Source organism: Rousettus aegyptiacus, unplaced genomic scaffold, assembly GCF_014176215.1.
Source record: "Rousettus aegyptiacus isolate mRouAeg1 unplaced genomic scaffold, mRouAeg1.p scaffold_m13_p_14, whole genome shotgun sequence".
NCBI lineage: Eukaryota > Metazoa > Chordata > Mammalia > Chiroptera > Pteropodidae > Rousettus > Rousettus aegyptiacus.
In genome coordinates this window covers 60,655,986-60,671,544 of record NW_023416289.1, presented here as the reverse complement: position 1 = coordinate 60,671,544, position 15,559 = coordinate 60,655,986, and the positions used below count along the sequence as shown (strand labels likewise).

At 57.0% G+C, this 15,559-nt stretch overlaps 1 protein-coding gene and 1 pseudogene across 2 annotated transcripts in view; both read right to left on the bottom strand.

Annotated features, from left to right (window-relative positions):
- CHRNA7 (cholinergic receptor nicotinic alpha 7 subunit) overlaps positions 1-3,534 on the bottom strand; it is a 43,051-nt gene extending 39,517 nt beyond the window's left edge. Inside the window, exons 1-2 of one of the 2 annotated variants that reach the window (XM_036232068.1) lie at positions 1,188-3,534; positions 381-520 (exon numbers count right to left, since the gene is read on the bottom strand). In XM_036232068.1, the coding sequence (XP_036087961.1) occupies positions 381-389 (9 nt within the window). In that variant the 5' untranslated portion in view covers positions 390-520; positions 1,188-3,534. Of the gene's footprint in view, positions 1-380; positions 521-688; positions 754-1,187 lie in introns of those variants that run through there. The other variant, XM_016154870.2, reaches the window with a different exon arrangement.
- A 4,388-nt stretch (positions 3,535-7,922) lies between these two features.
- LOC118611664 lies at positions 7,923-8,041 on the bottom strand (annotated as a pseudogene).
- Between the last annotated feature and the right edge of the window lie 7,518 nt (positions 8,042-15,559).

The following is a 15,559-nucleotide window of genomic DNA, read 5'->3' as shown; positions in this document are numbered from 1 at the left end:
CGAGCGGCCCTCGCCAGATGCCCGTCGTTGGAATGGGGGGTCCTCAGTGCTCGCAGCCAGCACCCCGTCCTGGGCGCCTCACTCAGCTGCGAAGCCCAGAGCCTGGCCCCAAGCTACGCACCGCCGGCCGCAGAAAACTCCAGAAATGACCAAAGTGACCCGGGACGTCCCCAGCACTGACAGCACGCGCGGGGCGGAAACGTGACCTCCCGCCGGGGACCCCGCTCCTACTGAGTGCCGGCTGGGGGTGCGGCCGCCCCGAGCTTCGCGGCTGAGGAGGTTCCCCGGCGCAGGTGGTCGGCAGGCGGGGAGGCTGAGGCGCGCGGCAGAGGGCGGGCGCCCCGGCCCGGGGCTCCCCGCGGGGACGCGCGGGGACTCACCACGTCCATGATCTGCAGGAGGCTCAGCGAGAAGTAGACGGTGAGCGGCTGCGTGTCGTTGGCCACCGGCCTCTCCAGCGGGTTGTAGTTCTTGACCAGCTCCCTGTACAGCTTCCTCTGGAACTCGCCTTGCCGGGTCGCTTCGGGGGACGAGAGCGGGCGCGCGGCTCAGGGGGGCCGGCGGCGGGGCGCCCCAGACCCGGCCCGCCAGCCCGGGGCGCGCGCCACCCTCCCGGGGCGCCCCCGAGGCCCCCCGCGCCGGGACCCCGCGGGGCAGCAGCGGGGCGCGCGCAGCCCCCCGGCGTTACCGTGCAGCAGCGACGCGGCCAGCGCCAGCCACAGCGCGCGGCGCATGCTGAGCCCGGACCGCGGCGGCCGGCGCGCCCGGCTCTCCGCGCTCCGCCGGGCCTGCGCCTGACGCCCGGGCGCCGCTCCCCGCGCGCCTTTAAGGAGCCGGCCGGGCGCGCGCCCCCGCCCCCCGCGCCCCCGCGCGGCGAGCCCCGCCCCCGCCCGGCCCGCCGGGGGGCCCCGGGCTCGGCCGCGGGGAGCGGCCGCGCGCGCTGCGAGTGGGCGGTGCGCCCGGCCCCGCCCCCGGCCCGGCCCCGCCCCCCGCGCCGCGCCTCCCGCCGCGCGGGCGCTGTCCACGTCCACGGCCGGCCGGGCTCTGCCGGTCCCTCCTGTCCTTTGTTCCCACTGCGCCCCCTCCTGCCCTCAGCGGCTGCGCCTGGCCATCGGGAGAATCCCGGGGCTCCCCCTCTTCCACGCGGGCGGCTGGGTGACAGCCACCAGGGCCCGGGCGGGACGGACCTGGGAGGAAGCAGGTGTTCTTTCCGCATCAGCATCCTGATCTCCGCAGGGTTGCGGACGGGCCAGGTTGGCCAGGAGGCGCCCTGCAGCAGGGAGAGAGCCGCAGAAGCGCGTGGTGGGGTCCCGGAGGAAGACGTCCTCTTTAGGTCTCACTTCTTCTTTAAAAAAGATTTGAAAGTTGACAGCCAGGCTGTCCCCGGGGGGCCAGCCAACACGGTAGTGAGATCCGGGCTCTTTGTGATCCTGGAGACAGTTTAGTGCCAAGGGGAGGCTCGGAAGGGACAGCCAGGCCAGCGAAGGGCCTGGGGCTCAGTCCGTCCTGGGTGTTGGGGTGGGGGCGTGGTTCTGGAAGAGGTGGGGAGCCAGCCTGCTGAGGAGGGGGCTTCGGGCCGGCGGGAAGCTCTGTCCCCTTTCTCCCAGCGAGCCTGGTGCAGACAGCGGGAGCAGCGGGGTCCTCGGGCGCAGGGAGAGGCACCCCTGTTCACCTTCCTTCAGCCCCCAGGTCACCTGAGCTGCACCAGCGGCTCAGCCCCTGGCAGAGGCAGCGCCCTCAGCTCTGAACTGCACGAGACACCAGAAACTGGGGGACCGCTCCCCCAAACCTGACTGCCTCTGAGTGTGCCTAGGAAATCAGGACCGGGCTTGGATGACTGAGCCTGTTACTTGATTTGGAAAAACGAACGTGACAGCGACGCAACGCACAGCTGCGGGCGCGGGCATGCGTAAACGGTCAGTTCCGGCCTCGGCAGCCGTGAGGGGCCCCTGGAAGAGCGAAGGAAGGATCCCCGCCGGGAGAAGGGCTCACAGACCCGGCGACAGCTGACCTAGGCACTCAGCCAGGGGAGGGGGCACCAGGGCAGTGTCCGCTGGCGAGCAGACAGCCGTGCTCGGAGCCTCGTCTGGCTGCTGGGGCGCACGCCATCTGTGACCGTCCGGGTACATGGGGAGCTGGCACGTGGGGAAGCAGTGAGCTCTGCGGCCTGGGCTGCGGGCAAAAAGAGAGTCAGAGAAGGCAGATGAAACCCCACAACAGAGGACAGGAAGCAAGGGACGCCGCCGCTGGAGGACTCGCTGGCCGCCACTCCTGCAGGTCACATGGCTATAGCACCTGCCCCTGTACCCCTTTCCTGAAGGTACCTTCCGATCACGAGGGGTGCAAGCCCACGCAGTTCACGCATGCTGAGCACGGTCATCGGGACCATGTTCCTGAACGCTAACGACTTCCTCATGTCCCTCGTACCCCATAATATCAGAAACTTCTAAATAAACCCATCTCCAGCGGGACAACAGGCCAATAGTATTTATTTATGACCCGTGTTCTGCAGGGCGCCTGGAGAACCTACAAACACAATCCACTCACTCTACAATTTAGAGCTGTCGCATGGCAAATAAATTGCAGTCTGAGTTGTGCCAGAAGGTAGGTCCGTGAGTGAGGCTGCACTCAGCCCCATCTGGGGACCCCGCTTGCCCGTTTGAAAAATGCAAGGAGTAGGGCGTTCTGGGAGTAAAGCTGATTGAGCTATTCCCAGTTTATTCCCAGCACAAAGAAATGATAAATAAAACAAGAGAAAATGCTCAGAAAGGCGGAAACCAGAAACAAATCCAGAGGAAGGTGCTCGTGAGCTGATGCTGCTGCTGCCGTAGGCCAGGAGGGGGTACAGGGGCCGACATGGGCCCCGCGGGTAGGAGTGTGAAATTTTAACACCCCCCAGGGAAGCAGCTGGGCCTGGAGCCTGTGCGAGGCGGGGCCTGGTAGAGAGGTACAATGTGAATCCGAGGCCTAGTAACCAACCCCCCTACTCCTGTGCAGGAGACCAGGAGCCCCTAACCATGGTCCAGGGAGCGTGATTTCTGTTTTGGTTCTGGGTAGGGGAGCATTCGTACGTTTAAAATCCCAAATGTGCTTGGGCTTCGGCATAAAGCCCAAATATCCACCGCCCGCACAGGTTAGAACTGAGAAATCCCTCTGGAGGGGGGCTGCCTCATGCGTACATGGGACTCGAGAAAGTTACCACCTGCAGGAAAACGGAGCCCAGCTGAAAAGCACAACACACCCAAGGAAACAGCCGTCGGTCCTACGGCCAAGAGGGAGGATGAACAGGAGAGTCAGTGCTCACGGTCTGAGCGAACAGGAGAATCAGAAAATCAAAACCCAGTGCGATTACAGTGTTCAGTTATCATTGGTCATGACAAGTAATGTTGGCTGCAGCCCCAACCTCAGGGAAGGGGAGTTGGGGAGCACAGTCTTCCCGGGGTGGCCTGGGGGAGAATGCGGAGCTAAGGGTGTCGGTGACCTGGCATTAGGGAAGTGAAAGCAGGAACTGACTGGAAACACAAGGGAAGAGAATCAAACAAAATAAAACAAGAGCCCCCAGGGGAAAAAAAATAAAAGCTGTAGCAATTAAAATGCGAAAAGGCCAGCCAGTGTGTGGAAGGGCGGAGGAGATGCTTCAGGAAGAAAGGGCGGAAAACGTGCCCCGGGGAATGGCACAGGTGACAGCTGAGGCCATTGTGAGCAATGCGGCCGTGACTTCCTGAGCATACCTTCTGGGCCGTGATGGCCAAGCCCGCGTGCCAGCTTGGGTGTTCCGATGGGTGTCCCCACTGTCCTGGGTGTCCCTGCGTGGGCGTGTTTTTGCTGAGAATAGCATTTAAATCGGCGAACGGAGTGAACAGGTCGCCCTGTGTGGTGTGAGTGATGCTCATCCACCCGCTCGGCCGAAGGCCCCGCTGTGGGCCCTCCTGGTGCTCAGCCCTGGGACCGCCACCGCCCGCCGGCTCCCCGCGGCCAGCTTGCTGGGTCACCCTCGGATCTTGAAGCTTGCCGGCCTGCCATGATCACGTGAGCAGATTCCCTACAGTAAGTCTCCTTACATATATGTTTATTATAAGGGATCCGCTCACGCGATTATAGATATGTACAAAAATAACGTGGGTACTCACACGTGAGCCGTGCGGGTCGTATGCGCAGCTGACGTGACTGTGACTCTGTAGAGATGTGGACATGAGCGTGGGCACGGATCTGTATATGGACGTGGCTATGGACACAGGTGTGCACGTTTCCGGTCACTTCTGCTTGTGTGGCGATCCCTGCTGGGTCCTAGAATGCGCAGGTGTGCGTCTGTAGTAGACACGGTCGCTTTGCTAACCATCTGTTCTGGTGACCAGTGACCCAGGTGCGTTGCGTCCTCACCCCCCTCCCCGTCTCTGATTTAACGTCAGACGTGCGTGCTTGTGGGTAATTTGATCTCCCCGTGGCTTTGAATGTGCATCTCCTTGATGACGAAGGAAGTCGGACAGCTTCTTCATATGGTTATTGGTATTGGGCATATCCTTTTCTCATGAAATGATTTTCAAGATTTTTGCCCATCTTTTCTGTCTTTTTCTTAATGCATTTTTTGTTCAGGACAAGAGTCCTTTCTCAGGCATATGGATTGTACATTTTTTTGCAATTCTGTGGCTTCCTGTTGACTCTCTTAATGGTATGTTTCGAGAAACAGATGTTCTGAGCCTTAGCGTGATCCAGTTTGCCAGCCTTTCCAATCGCAGTGTACGCCGTCTCTGTCCTGTTTCAGGTTTCTCTGCCTCATGGCCCGAGGCCGTGAAGACACCATTCTGTGTTTTCTTCCGCCTGGAGACTTTTCACACCTCCCACTTAACTGCCGGGTGTGCGCTCAAGTGCGGTAGGAACAGAGTCATTGTTTCATGTTGATATTCATTGTTGACCCCATTTGATGAAAACGTGACCTTTTTTCTCCCTGTGACCTCTGTGCATCAGATGACGCAGTCCAGGTGGCTTGTCCTGGCACGAACATCACACCTTCTTCACCACTGTAATAAGAAAATGGACTTTGATTTGGTGGTGTGCTCCAGAAAATATATACAAGAAGCTGCATGGTAAAGAAGTTACGAGTCACGGTAATGTGACCTCATTTGGCTAGACAGTTCTGGAAGCCAGTCAAGTAGCTGTCGGCATTCATCTAAAAGACGTGGTCCATTTTTACAATGGAGCACTACTCAGCTATGAGAAAAGATGAAACGCTGCTATTTGCAACAATGTTGTTGGCTCTGGAGATTGTCATGCTAAGTGAAATGAGCCAGATGAGAAAAGTCAAGAACCATATGATCTCACTCATATGTGGGATATAAAAACTCAAAGCAACAAACAAACAAGATGGACAGAGACTCAGAAGCAGACAATAGCTTAGGGGTGACCAGAGGGAAGGGGGGAGGGGGAGGGGGAGAGGGGGAAGGGGGGTGTCACATACCGTCACGGAAGGAGATGTGACTTTGGGTGGTGATCACACAATGTGATGCGCAGTTGGCGTATTATTGAATTGCACATTTGAAACCTATATGATTTTATTAACGAATGTCATCCCGATACATTTAATAAAATGAAAAAGTAACATCGTAGTCATTCGAAATGTATCGTTTGTATCCTTTCATACCGTTCGTGGTTTTCTCGGCATACCCTTAATTGCACTTATATGTTTCTAAACTGGCCCTTATTTCTGGTGGAAATGTGAAATGACACAGCTACTCTAGAAAACGGTTTGGCCATTTCTTATAAAGCCGAACGTGTGATGCCCACGTGGTCCAGCGGTTGCGTTTATCCCAGAGAAACGAAAACTCACGTTCACACATCTATAGCAATTTTATTTTTAATAGCCCCAAACTGGAAACAACGCCACCATCCTTCAGTGGGTAAATGATTAAATAAACTCTGGTAAATCCCTTCGGAGGACAGCTACTCAGCGGTAATAAGGGACAGCCCAGGGACAGGTGCACAGGGAACTGAGTAGACCTCAGAGGAATCATGCCGAGTTTTGAAAAGCCGACCCCAAAAGGCTGCCTCCTATATTGTTCCATTTATAACTCGTGTATCCTTTAAATAGCCAAGTCATAGACATGGCGACCTGATTAGTGGGGGGGGGGGCAACAGGGGGCCGGTGGGTGTGGTCATAAAGGCGCCCCTTGAATGACCCTGGTGGTGGAGGAGCTGTTCTGTGTCTGGGTCGTGGCGGAGGCTGCGTGATGCTCACACGTGAGAAGATTGTGCAAGACTGAGGACACACGTACATAAATGTGCACAGACGCGTAAACCCGGCAGTGCCTGAACTCGGCAGGCGGGCTGTACCAACGTCTGAGATGTTGTTTGTAGTTTGTCAAGATGCTGCCTTTGGGGCAAACGGGTGATGGACACCCAGGGTCTCTCTGTATTATTTCTTGCAATGGCACGTGAGCATACTACTATCTCAAAATAAATAAAAAGTTCAATCAGAAAAACAGTCCCTAATAGAGTGATCCTCTTTCTACGCACAGACTTCTTTGTTGTTATTCTAAATATTTTACAGGATTTGATTCTCTTGTGAGTTAAACTTACTGTCTATTATGTTTTAAAAATAGTTATTACCGGTTTAAGAGAATGAAATTCACTTATATCTGGCGGTTTTACTACGTTCTCTTTGTTCTTATAGACTGTCTATTGAGTCTCTTTTCCTATGAGTTTTCCATTTAAACAGACATTGAACTTTTTTTAACGTTTTTAATAATACATCGAGATGATCATGTCGTCTTCGTACTGCATTCGTGTAGTAGATTACACTGGTGAGTTTTCTGGTAATGAAAGACTCTGACGTTGAACCTTTCCTGATGGCTTCTTTGCTTTTCTGGGGTAAACTCAAGGTAATCATCTCCTTCTGTTAATTTAAAAATACACTACTGTGTTTAATTAGTTAACTTTCCCCTTCTCATTTCTGAATGTGTGTCCATCCGTGAAAGTGTTCTGCCATTTTCTTTGTAATTTGCTGGCTCTGTCACGGTACCAAGGTTATTAAGTGCCTTCCTCTGAGGAGTCTGGAAGTTCGCGTCCAAGTCCCGTGTGCTCCAGCAGACCACGGGGGGCGGGAGGTACACGTTCCTTTGAAGTTCAGCAGCATTTACCTGTGTCACACCGTCACAGGCTGGAAGGGAGAATTTGGCCACCGTTTCAATATTTCTTACTGGTCTTTATCCTTTTTCTTTCTTCTGCCACCAAATTTAGTACCTCTAGTTTCTATCAGAAAATTTCTCACTTCACCTAGGTTTTTATACTTACTTAGTCCTGCATAGTTGTTCTTGTGAGACCGATCGACATGCTTGCATAAGAAAATCTGGGTTCCAAATACTTTTTCTTGGGGAAGGCAAAGGCGGAGTTTCTTGGCTGAGGTGATTTTCACGACTCGTCTTTTGCATTCTTCATCTTTCTGTCCACGTTGTTGTCACTGTCCCACATGGGTCTCAGACACTGGCGGGTAGTATCTTGGGGTTCCCTGTCGTTCATGGCCCCAGGTCTTTAGTGGGACCTTTCAATCCAGAGATCCATGCCCTAAAGTTCCACGATATCTAGGATTATTTCGCTGCGATCTGTGGTCTTTTCCTCGCCTGTTCTCATTTTTCAGTACTCTTAACTATTGGCGAGCCGGCCTTTCCAGGGAGCTCTCTGCCCCTCGCGGGACATTGCTTTGTGCTATGAACTTGAAGAATAAAAATAACTCCACTTTATTCTCCAGCTCATCTCCTGAATGCGTTTGTTTTCCCATCGTATTTCTATTTATTTACTTACTTATTTTGTATTACTTTTAATTTTATTATTATTATTATTATTTTTAGGTGAGGCAACCCTTGGTGGACCTCACAGATTGCAAGGACCTTGTCAGCTTTCAATCCCTTATTTATTTTTTTTATTTGTTACACCTACGGTACCTGGTCTTCCTAGGTGGTCTCCCATCCACATACTCACCAGGCCCGACCCTGCTTAGCTTATGAGATCGGACGGGGTCAGGCGCGTTCAGGGTGGCGTGGCCGTAGACCCATCATATTTTTAATTTCCTCTGCTACTGGCTTCGCTCCCCACAGGCACTGAGCTTCCTCTGGGTTGGTGACAGTGCCATTATTGGTCTCTTCCACTTTGCCGCTTTTAATAGTTTCTAACTTCTATTAGGTGATGTCATCTTATTTACTCTGATGCCGGTGGAACATTTTTAAAAATCCTCTAACGAAAAAGCCCTCTCGTCTATCTCTGTTAATTTCCCTTCATTTCATAGGCCATTTATTTGCATGTTTAGTATTTTTGGAAATAAACCAGAAAGTAGTCCATATAATAATCATCCTCCTTCTAATAGCCAGGTTTTCTTCTTGTAACCATCTTATTTGGGGACAATGGGAAAATCGGTTCTGGAAGTGCTCGCTAAGTACACAGAATCCGAACGTGAAGCGGAAGACGAGGGGACTGCCCCACCTGAAAACGACACACGGGGATCTGTAAGGGAGACGACCGGCCGCGCGCCCGGGGGCCCCGTCCGGAGGGGGCCACCTGCACACCGCGGGCGGCGGCGGCACGGCCATCAGCGGGGACGGGTTCGCCACTGTCATTTAGTAAATGCCGGGGGGCTTCGCAGCTCGGGGGCCGGCGTTCTGCAGAGGCAAAGCCAGGCAAGTGTAAGTCTCCAGTATCGTGACCCTGCAGACGACAGGGTTCGCCAGTATTCAAACGCCACCTCCGAGCAATTCTCTGATAGGGCGACCCTGGCCTTCTATCCCCGGCAAACGTAAATCCGCACCTGCAGGGGCCGTGCGAAGTGCGCACCCTGAGCCCCGCGCCCTGGACCCCACGCCTGGAGCTGGCCTGGGTACAAGCGCACGGACGGGGCTGAGCCGGGCGGCAGCATGTGGCTTCCAGGGCTTCTGCGGGAACTCGGGCCCGAAAGGCCAGCTCGTCGGAGGAGCGGCGGCTCCCGGACGGTTGCAGCTGAGACGAGCTGCCAGCTTGTCCTTTATAAACAGGGATGCGGCTCAGGCCGACGACGGCGCGGCCAAGCGTTTGGGCGGTGAGCACGGAACAAGGCTCGCGTGAGGGCGGCTGTCGCCGGGACGCAGGGAGCCTCGGGTTGCGGGCCTTGGGGGGGTCTTAGAGTGCTCGCTGCGGCAGATAACAAGGTGTTATAAAGCAAACGGAAACAAAATTGGTTCAGCGACACGCAGAGAAAAGCCAGAAGCCGACAAGGCGGGAAGACAGGCAGGACGCGGGCCGTGCCGGAGGTGGCCGGAGCTTGCCCCGCACCTCCCTGCTTTCTCGAGGGCTCTGCTGGACACCGTGTCCGGGGGACACACTGCGGGCCGGAGAAGCCCAGCACGCCCTTCTCCTGCCGTCTGTCCTGTGCGGGGCTGATGGCTGTGGTCAGCATGACGCCCGGGCAGGCCGTTACGCCAGGAGTGCAGGCTGGGGACGGCCAGGGAGCATGCAGGCTGTGCAGAACCGGGGGGAGGGGACCCCATTCCCTCCCCCATGCAATGTGCACATACGGTGTGTATGTTTGCGCATGGCCTGGACGGGCCAGAGGCGCAGGGGGGCGCGCCATGCTCCCCCTTCTTGCAGTGGGAAGGTCCCCAACACCTCAGCCCTAGCCCCTTCCCCTCTGGCCCCCGTCACATGGCACAAACAGAGGCAGGGGCCGTGGGCGGGGGACACAGAAGGGTCCCAGATGGGGACGCGCGGAGCTAAGGCCACCGCCGGCCCAGCGAGGCGCTTCGCCGTCCGCTAGCGGCAAGCACAGCGGTCCCTCAGGGCCAGGCACCCGGACGTGGTTGTGCATCCACCTGTCCCCCCATCCCCCACAAAGCCTGTCCCCTCTGCTTGTGGGGGCCGCGGTCTGCATCACCTCTGCGTTTGCTACCCCATCTCCACACCAAGGGGTCTATCGTGGGGCGCCTGTCCAGCTGAAGAGAAAGGGGTACACACGGCTCCCCCTGCAGAGAGAGAGTCCTGCCACCTGGTGGCTGCATCGGGAGCCGGTCACACTCGGCCGGCCCGAGACACCTGAGCCCTATGCCCGTTAGGAGAGGCGGACGCGGCAAACCGGCATCTCGGCGCCGTCCGTGGACGGGGCCAGTGGCTCCTGCCACCCCAGGGACTCGCACGGGGTACGCGCTGGCCCAGGGCGTTCTCGCAGACACAGGCCGCCTCGGGACCCGGAGGTGTGACGGGAAGCGGGGGTCACCACCCCCCGGGAGCCGCAGCATCTCCGCGCCCCACACAGCTGAGGGGCGACGCTGGAGAGGAGGCGTGAGGCGTGAGGCGTGATGCCGCCGCGGGCCAGGACCGGACGGCAGAGGCCTCCCCTGCGCCCGGGGCAGCCCCGCGCTCACGGCACATCACGCACGGGCCACACGCACTGCATCACACACACCGTAACACACGCACGGGCCGCACGCCCGGGCCACACGCACCGGGCATGAGAACCAAGCACGGCGGTAAGCACGGCGGAGCAGGCGACACCAGGCACACGGTGCTGGGGGCACGTGCCAGACCCCACGCCGGGCTCACGTTCACGGACACATGCTGGACAGACGCCGGGAACAGTGGGCAGGCAGAGTCGGATGCGGCGCCCGGTGCGCACGGTCGCACGCTCGGAGCCCGGCTCGCGCGCCCGCGCCGGCAGGAACACGTGCTGGGTGCAGACCCTGGAGCCCGACGCGGTGCCCGCGGCGGCCTTGAGAACCCCCGCGTGAGGAGAGAGGCTTCGCAGCCAGCTCAGGGCCCGCCGTGCCCTGGCCCCGTCTGCCCCGGGGCGGGCGTGGAGGGCGTGGTGGGCGTGCAGGTCACTCTGCTACTGCCGCGGCACCTGGGCCGTTCTGGCTGGACGTCTGTGTGTGGCCGGATGAGCGTTTACGTCATCAGACCCCTGGGAAGGGCACTTGCACTGTTCCCGTCACCGTCACAGAATTCTGGCGCGTGTGGACAGTTTATGTTTGCACACGGTGAGCTTGACCCGCATGGGTCCACGCACACGCAGAGTGTTCAGCACGTTTACTTTTCCCCGGTGAACACACTGGGAAACTCTCTGGCCCTCCCCTCCCTGGGTGAAGTGGCAGCTCGGTGGCCGCAGGGCCACCGCGAGGCTTCACTGGCCACGTGGGGTCCTCACACCTGACTCCGCGAGGCAGTGGCGGCCTGAGCAACCGCGTGGCATGTGCCCTGCTTCCTGTCGCGGGTACGGGGGACGCACCAGCCACCTGCAGTCGGTGGGGCATTTGGGGCGCCGTTCGCGGGCTCGGAGCGCCCGCCGGGCCTGCGTGGGTTTGGGGACGTCGCGGTCCCGCCTGCCGGGGCGCTGTGCATTCGCACGGGCAGCGCCGGAGTGCGGGGACCAGCGACGCCGCGGAGCCGCTCTGCACGTCCCGCGGGGGGCTCTGCGCGGCCCCAGCCCCTGGTCCCCGCCGTCACCGCGCCGGGCGGCGGACAGCGAGACGGCAGCTCCCGCCTTCGGCCACGCGGTGGCGCCACGAGGCCGCCGTCCGGCTCCGCGGGCGGAGACGCGGACCGGCCTCGCCCGGAGGTCCAGGGATGGAGCGGAGCAGACCCCGGGCCGCAGCTGCTGGACCCCGCGAGGGCGCGCCCCGCCCCCCAACCCCGGCAGCTCCGAGCGGCAGATGCGCGCCCGGCGCCCCACGCCCCAGCGACTTGCCCTTGGGGCGAAGTGACTGCGCCCCGCGCGGCACCCTGTCGCAGGCGCTCCCCGAGCCCAGGAACCGGGGCGCAGCGCCCCTCCGTCCCCAGCCCTGCGTCCGCCCCTGCGCGCCTGGGACGGGGGCGCGCCCACCCCGCGGCTCTCCCCGGGAGGCGCCGGCGTCCCGGGCGCGGGCTGCTCGGACCCTCACCGGCAGGTGGCCGCGGGGCCCCAGTCACCGCTCCGCGAGGTTCGGTGTTGCTGGGACGCGGCGCGGCCACCTGTCCAGTGACGGTCCGAGGGCTGTCACCTCCAGGACTGGCGGGTGGTCAGCGGGGACGGCGCGGGTGGGACAGCGGGGCAGCAAGCGCCCGAGCTCGCAGGTGACCCCCATCGGCCAGGCCCTGCCTCCCCGCCTGCTGCGGGAAAGGTGTGGGGCGCGCTGGCCCCGGCCCCGCCCACCTCGTCCTCGCACGGGGATGGGGGTCCCCTGTGCGTCCGCTCGGGCAGCTCATCGGCCATGGTGGCGTCTGCACCTGAGCCCTCCTGGCGCGCGGGGAGCCTCCGGCACGCGGTGACCGCACGGCCCCGCAACCCCAGGCCTCAGTCCAGCCAGCTTGGGTCAAACCCCGCCTGTCACTTACGAGCTAAGTGTTCAGGAGGCTAGCTCGCGCCTCCTGTCCGGTGTCCACGTCTGTGAAGTCCATAGCTCGCGTTGAGAGGGGGTGGGGGGGCGGGGAGGGCGGCGTCGCAGGCCTGGAGCGCTCAGTGCGGGGCCCACGCAGGCGGGGTGTGCTGGCCACGCTCAGCGCTCAGCGACAGGTAAACAAACGCTCTGGTCAGTTAATCCCAGGGGTTTTGTTGTAAATGGAGCTCCTGAATCGATTTTGGTCACTTTTGTTTTCCTTAAAAAACGAGTCCCTATTGATTCTTCAAATGGATTAAAATAAAGCTTACGGATATATGAATTTCATGCACCGCCTCTGGATTCGTAGTAGCCAGATTTCCTTCCTTTCTCTGTTCTGTTTGTTTTTCAATACAGAAAGCTGAGTTTATTCTTTTTCATTAAATTTATTGGGGCAACCTTGGTTAATAAAATGATACAGGTGTCAAGCGTACGGGTCTATAATACGTGGCATGTGTGTTGCGTGGTGTGTGGTCACAACCCAGCCAAACCTCCTTCCGTCACCATCCGCCTGACCCCGACCCCGACCCCTGACCCCGACCCCGACCCCGACCCCTGGTCACCACTGGCCTGTTGTCCAAGTCCAGGAGGTTTGGTCTGTCTTGTTCATGTTTTGCTTTCGGGTTTATATCCCACATGTGAGTGACTTCACGTGTTCTCAACTTTTCCTGGGACCGCGGGGGAAACGCGACCTGCTGCGTCCCCCCAGAAGCGGGAGCCTGCGCCCCACAGCTCTGCACGGGGCCCCATCTTCACTCGGTTCGACATCCTCCTTGATTTCTGCGGACGCTGCCTTTTTGAGCCATGGGCGAGTTCGAAGTGCAGGGTGCCGTTTCCAAGCGTTGGGAGATTTCCCTGTCATTTTCTGTTACTGATTCCTCGTTTGAACCCACTCTGGCTGTGGACCAGGCTGCGTGATTTCAGTTATTTACATTCGCTGGAGTTCATCGAATGGCTCAGGCGGTGGGTCATGCTGGTAAATGTTCCGTAGGAGCCTTGGAAGCATGTGTGCTGTGCTGTTCAGGGTGGGGCGCCCCCCACGTGTTGGGTGGGTGGGGCGCCCCCCACATGCTGTCAGACCGTGGGGTTGTGTTGTTGAGAGAGGGGCGTTGCCGCCCCCAACCATGACTGTTCGTTTCTCCTTTCCAGTCGATGTTTTTTCTTAGCACATGTCGAAACTCCTTTGTTTGCGACCGACGCATTTAGGATCGCTACGCATTCTCGATAGATCGATCCCCTCATCGCTATGTAATGTGCCTCTCTGTCCCTGATATTCTCTATCTGAATGTGTTTCGTGTGATGATGGATCGACCTCCGGTCTCTTTTGATTAACGTTTGTACGTAATATGTTATTTCACTCCTTTCGCTCTAACTATACCATTATGTTTGAAGTTTTTGGTAGCTGCTGTAGAGTTGGGTCATGTTTTATTTTTATTTTTTTTTTTTTTATTTTTTACCTTTTTAAATTTTTAGGCGAGGCAACCCTTGGTTGACCTCACAGGTTGCAAGGACCTTGTCAGCTTACAATCCCTTATTTTTTTTATTTTTTACACCTACTACACCTGCTCTTCCTAGGTGGTCTCCCACCCAAATACCCACCAGGCCTGACCCTGCTCAGCTTCTGAGGTCAGACAAGATTGGGCTTGTTCAGGGTGGCATAGCCATAGATGATTCGTGGTTTGAAAATCTACTCTATCAATCTTTTTTTTTATTTGTATATTTAGGTAATTTATATTTAATGCAATTACTGATATCTAGGGCTTAAGTCTGTCAATTTATTTTATTTCCTATTTATTCTCTCTGGTTTCCTTCTCTGTTTTATTTTTCCTGCCTTCCCATGGCTCACTTGAACGTTTTTAGAATTCCACGTTGATGTATCTTTATTTTTTGAGTGTCTCTCTTTGTACAGATTATTGCTTGGATACTACATCGCCATGTAGACGTCTTTCTGGCAAAGGGGAGACATCGATGATGGGCGCATGTGCCCCCAGCCGTTGCGGCGAGGCGGTGGGCTGGTGTTCTAACCGTTACCGTTATATCGACGGGCAGGATTTCACCAGCAGGCTGTCCTCCCCATTGGTGATGAAAATGCTTCCAGGTGACACTTAGCTTTCGTGCCGCGGACAACGTGCCGAGGCGCACACGCTCCGTACGCCTTCGGTGACTGCCGGCGTCCTGTTCCTGGCAACGCTGGGTGCCTTATTTCGTGTTCGATCGTGGAGCCCTTCCCCACGGCACCCCCTAGTCACGATGAAGCCCGAACTTAAGATTTCCATGTTCAAAATACCAAACTAATCAGAACCACATGGTTTCCATGGGAATTATCCCCATTAGTTCTCATGGAGCTTAAAAAAAATTAGCATAAAAACAATCTAATGCCGCAGCGAGCACTGGTCAACTGTGATGAGCCGGGTCTGAACACAGCACGTAAACTCTGCTGAAATCACACGAGCCGCACAGCACAGGCAGCCTTGTACCTTTAAACCACCCTCATGATGAAGACAAGTGGACCAAAAACTTAATTACCGAAACACTGGTTTTCTCAGTGAAGAGAGGAACCGATGCAATGTTTTTCTCATTCAAAGAAAGTCTGTATAAACGGCAAAGCGGGCATACCTCGTGAGCGCAGAAAGCATCTTCACGCCTTCTCTCCTTTCACTGATTTTCCTAAAACACGCAAGTGACTGGATATAATACGATGACAAATCAGAGGCTTCTCAAAAGAGTTTGAATTTTACAGAATGTCATGAGTCATCCTCTCGATTTTGTTAAAAATCAAACTGTTTTTCTTTTAAAAAAAAATGTGTGGGAAAAGAAGTCAACATCTGTCACTAGTAAAAAGCATCAGAAAAATAGAAGAGGAAAGATTGATTGAGCGGCATGACAAACCCGAACGTTAGAAACACACAGATATGGTGTCTGTTCTGTAAATCGCGTCCCGCGAAACGCAAACCACGAGACGTCCGAAGAAGAGCCAAGAGCGTGGACTAAAAGCACGGAACGCAGCACACAGATCCCTCGCGCTGTTTGTGGTCCGATGTGTGTTGCGGGGCGATGAAAAGTTGAGGGGAAGCCTGCAGACGTAAGGAAAATGTTTGCACACCCTGGGGTGGCTGCATCATAAACGAATCGAGAGAGCTAGAGATCCGGTTACGGATTCAGTGGTGACGAACCTCCACAAAGCCCGGTGGTTAAAG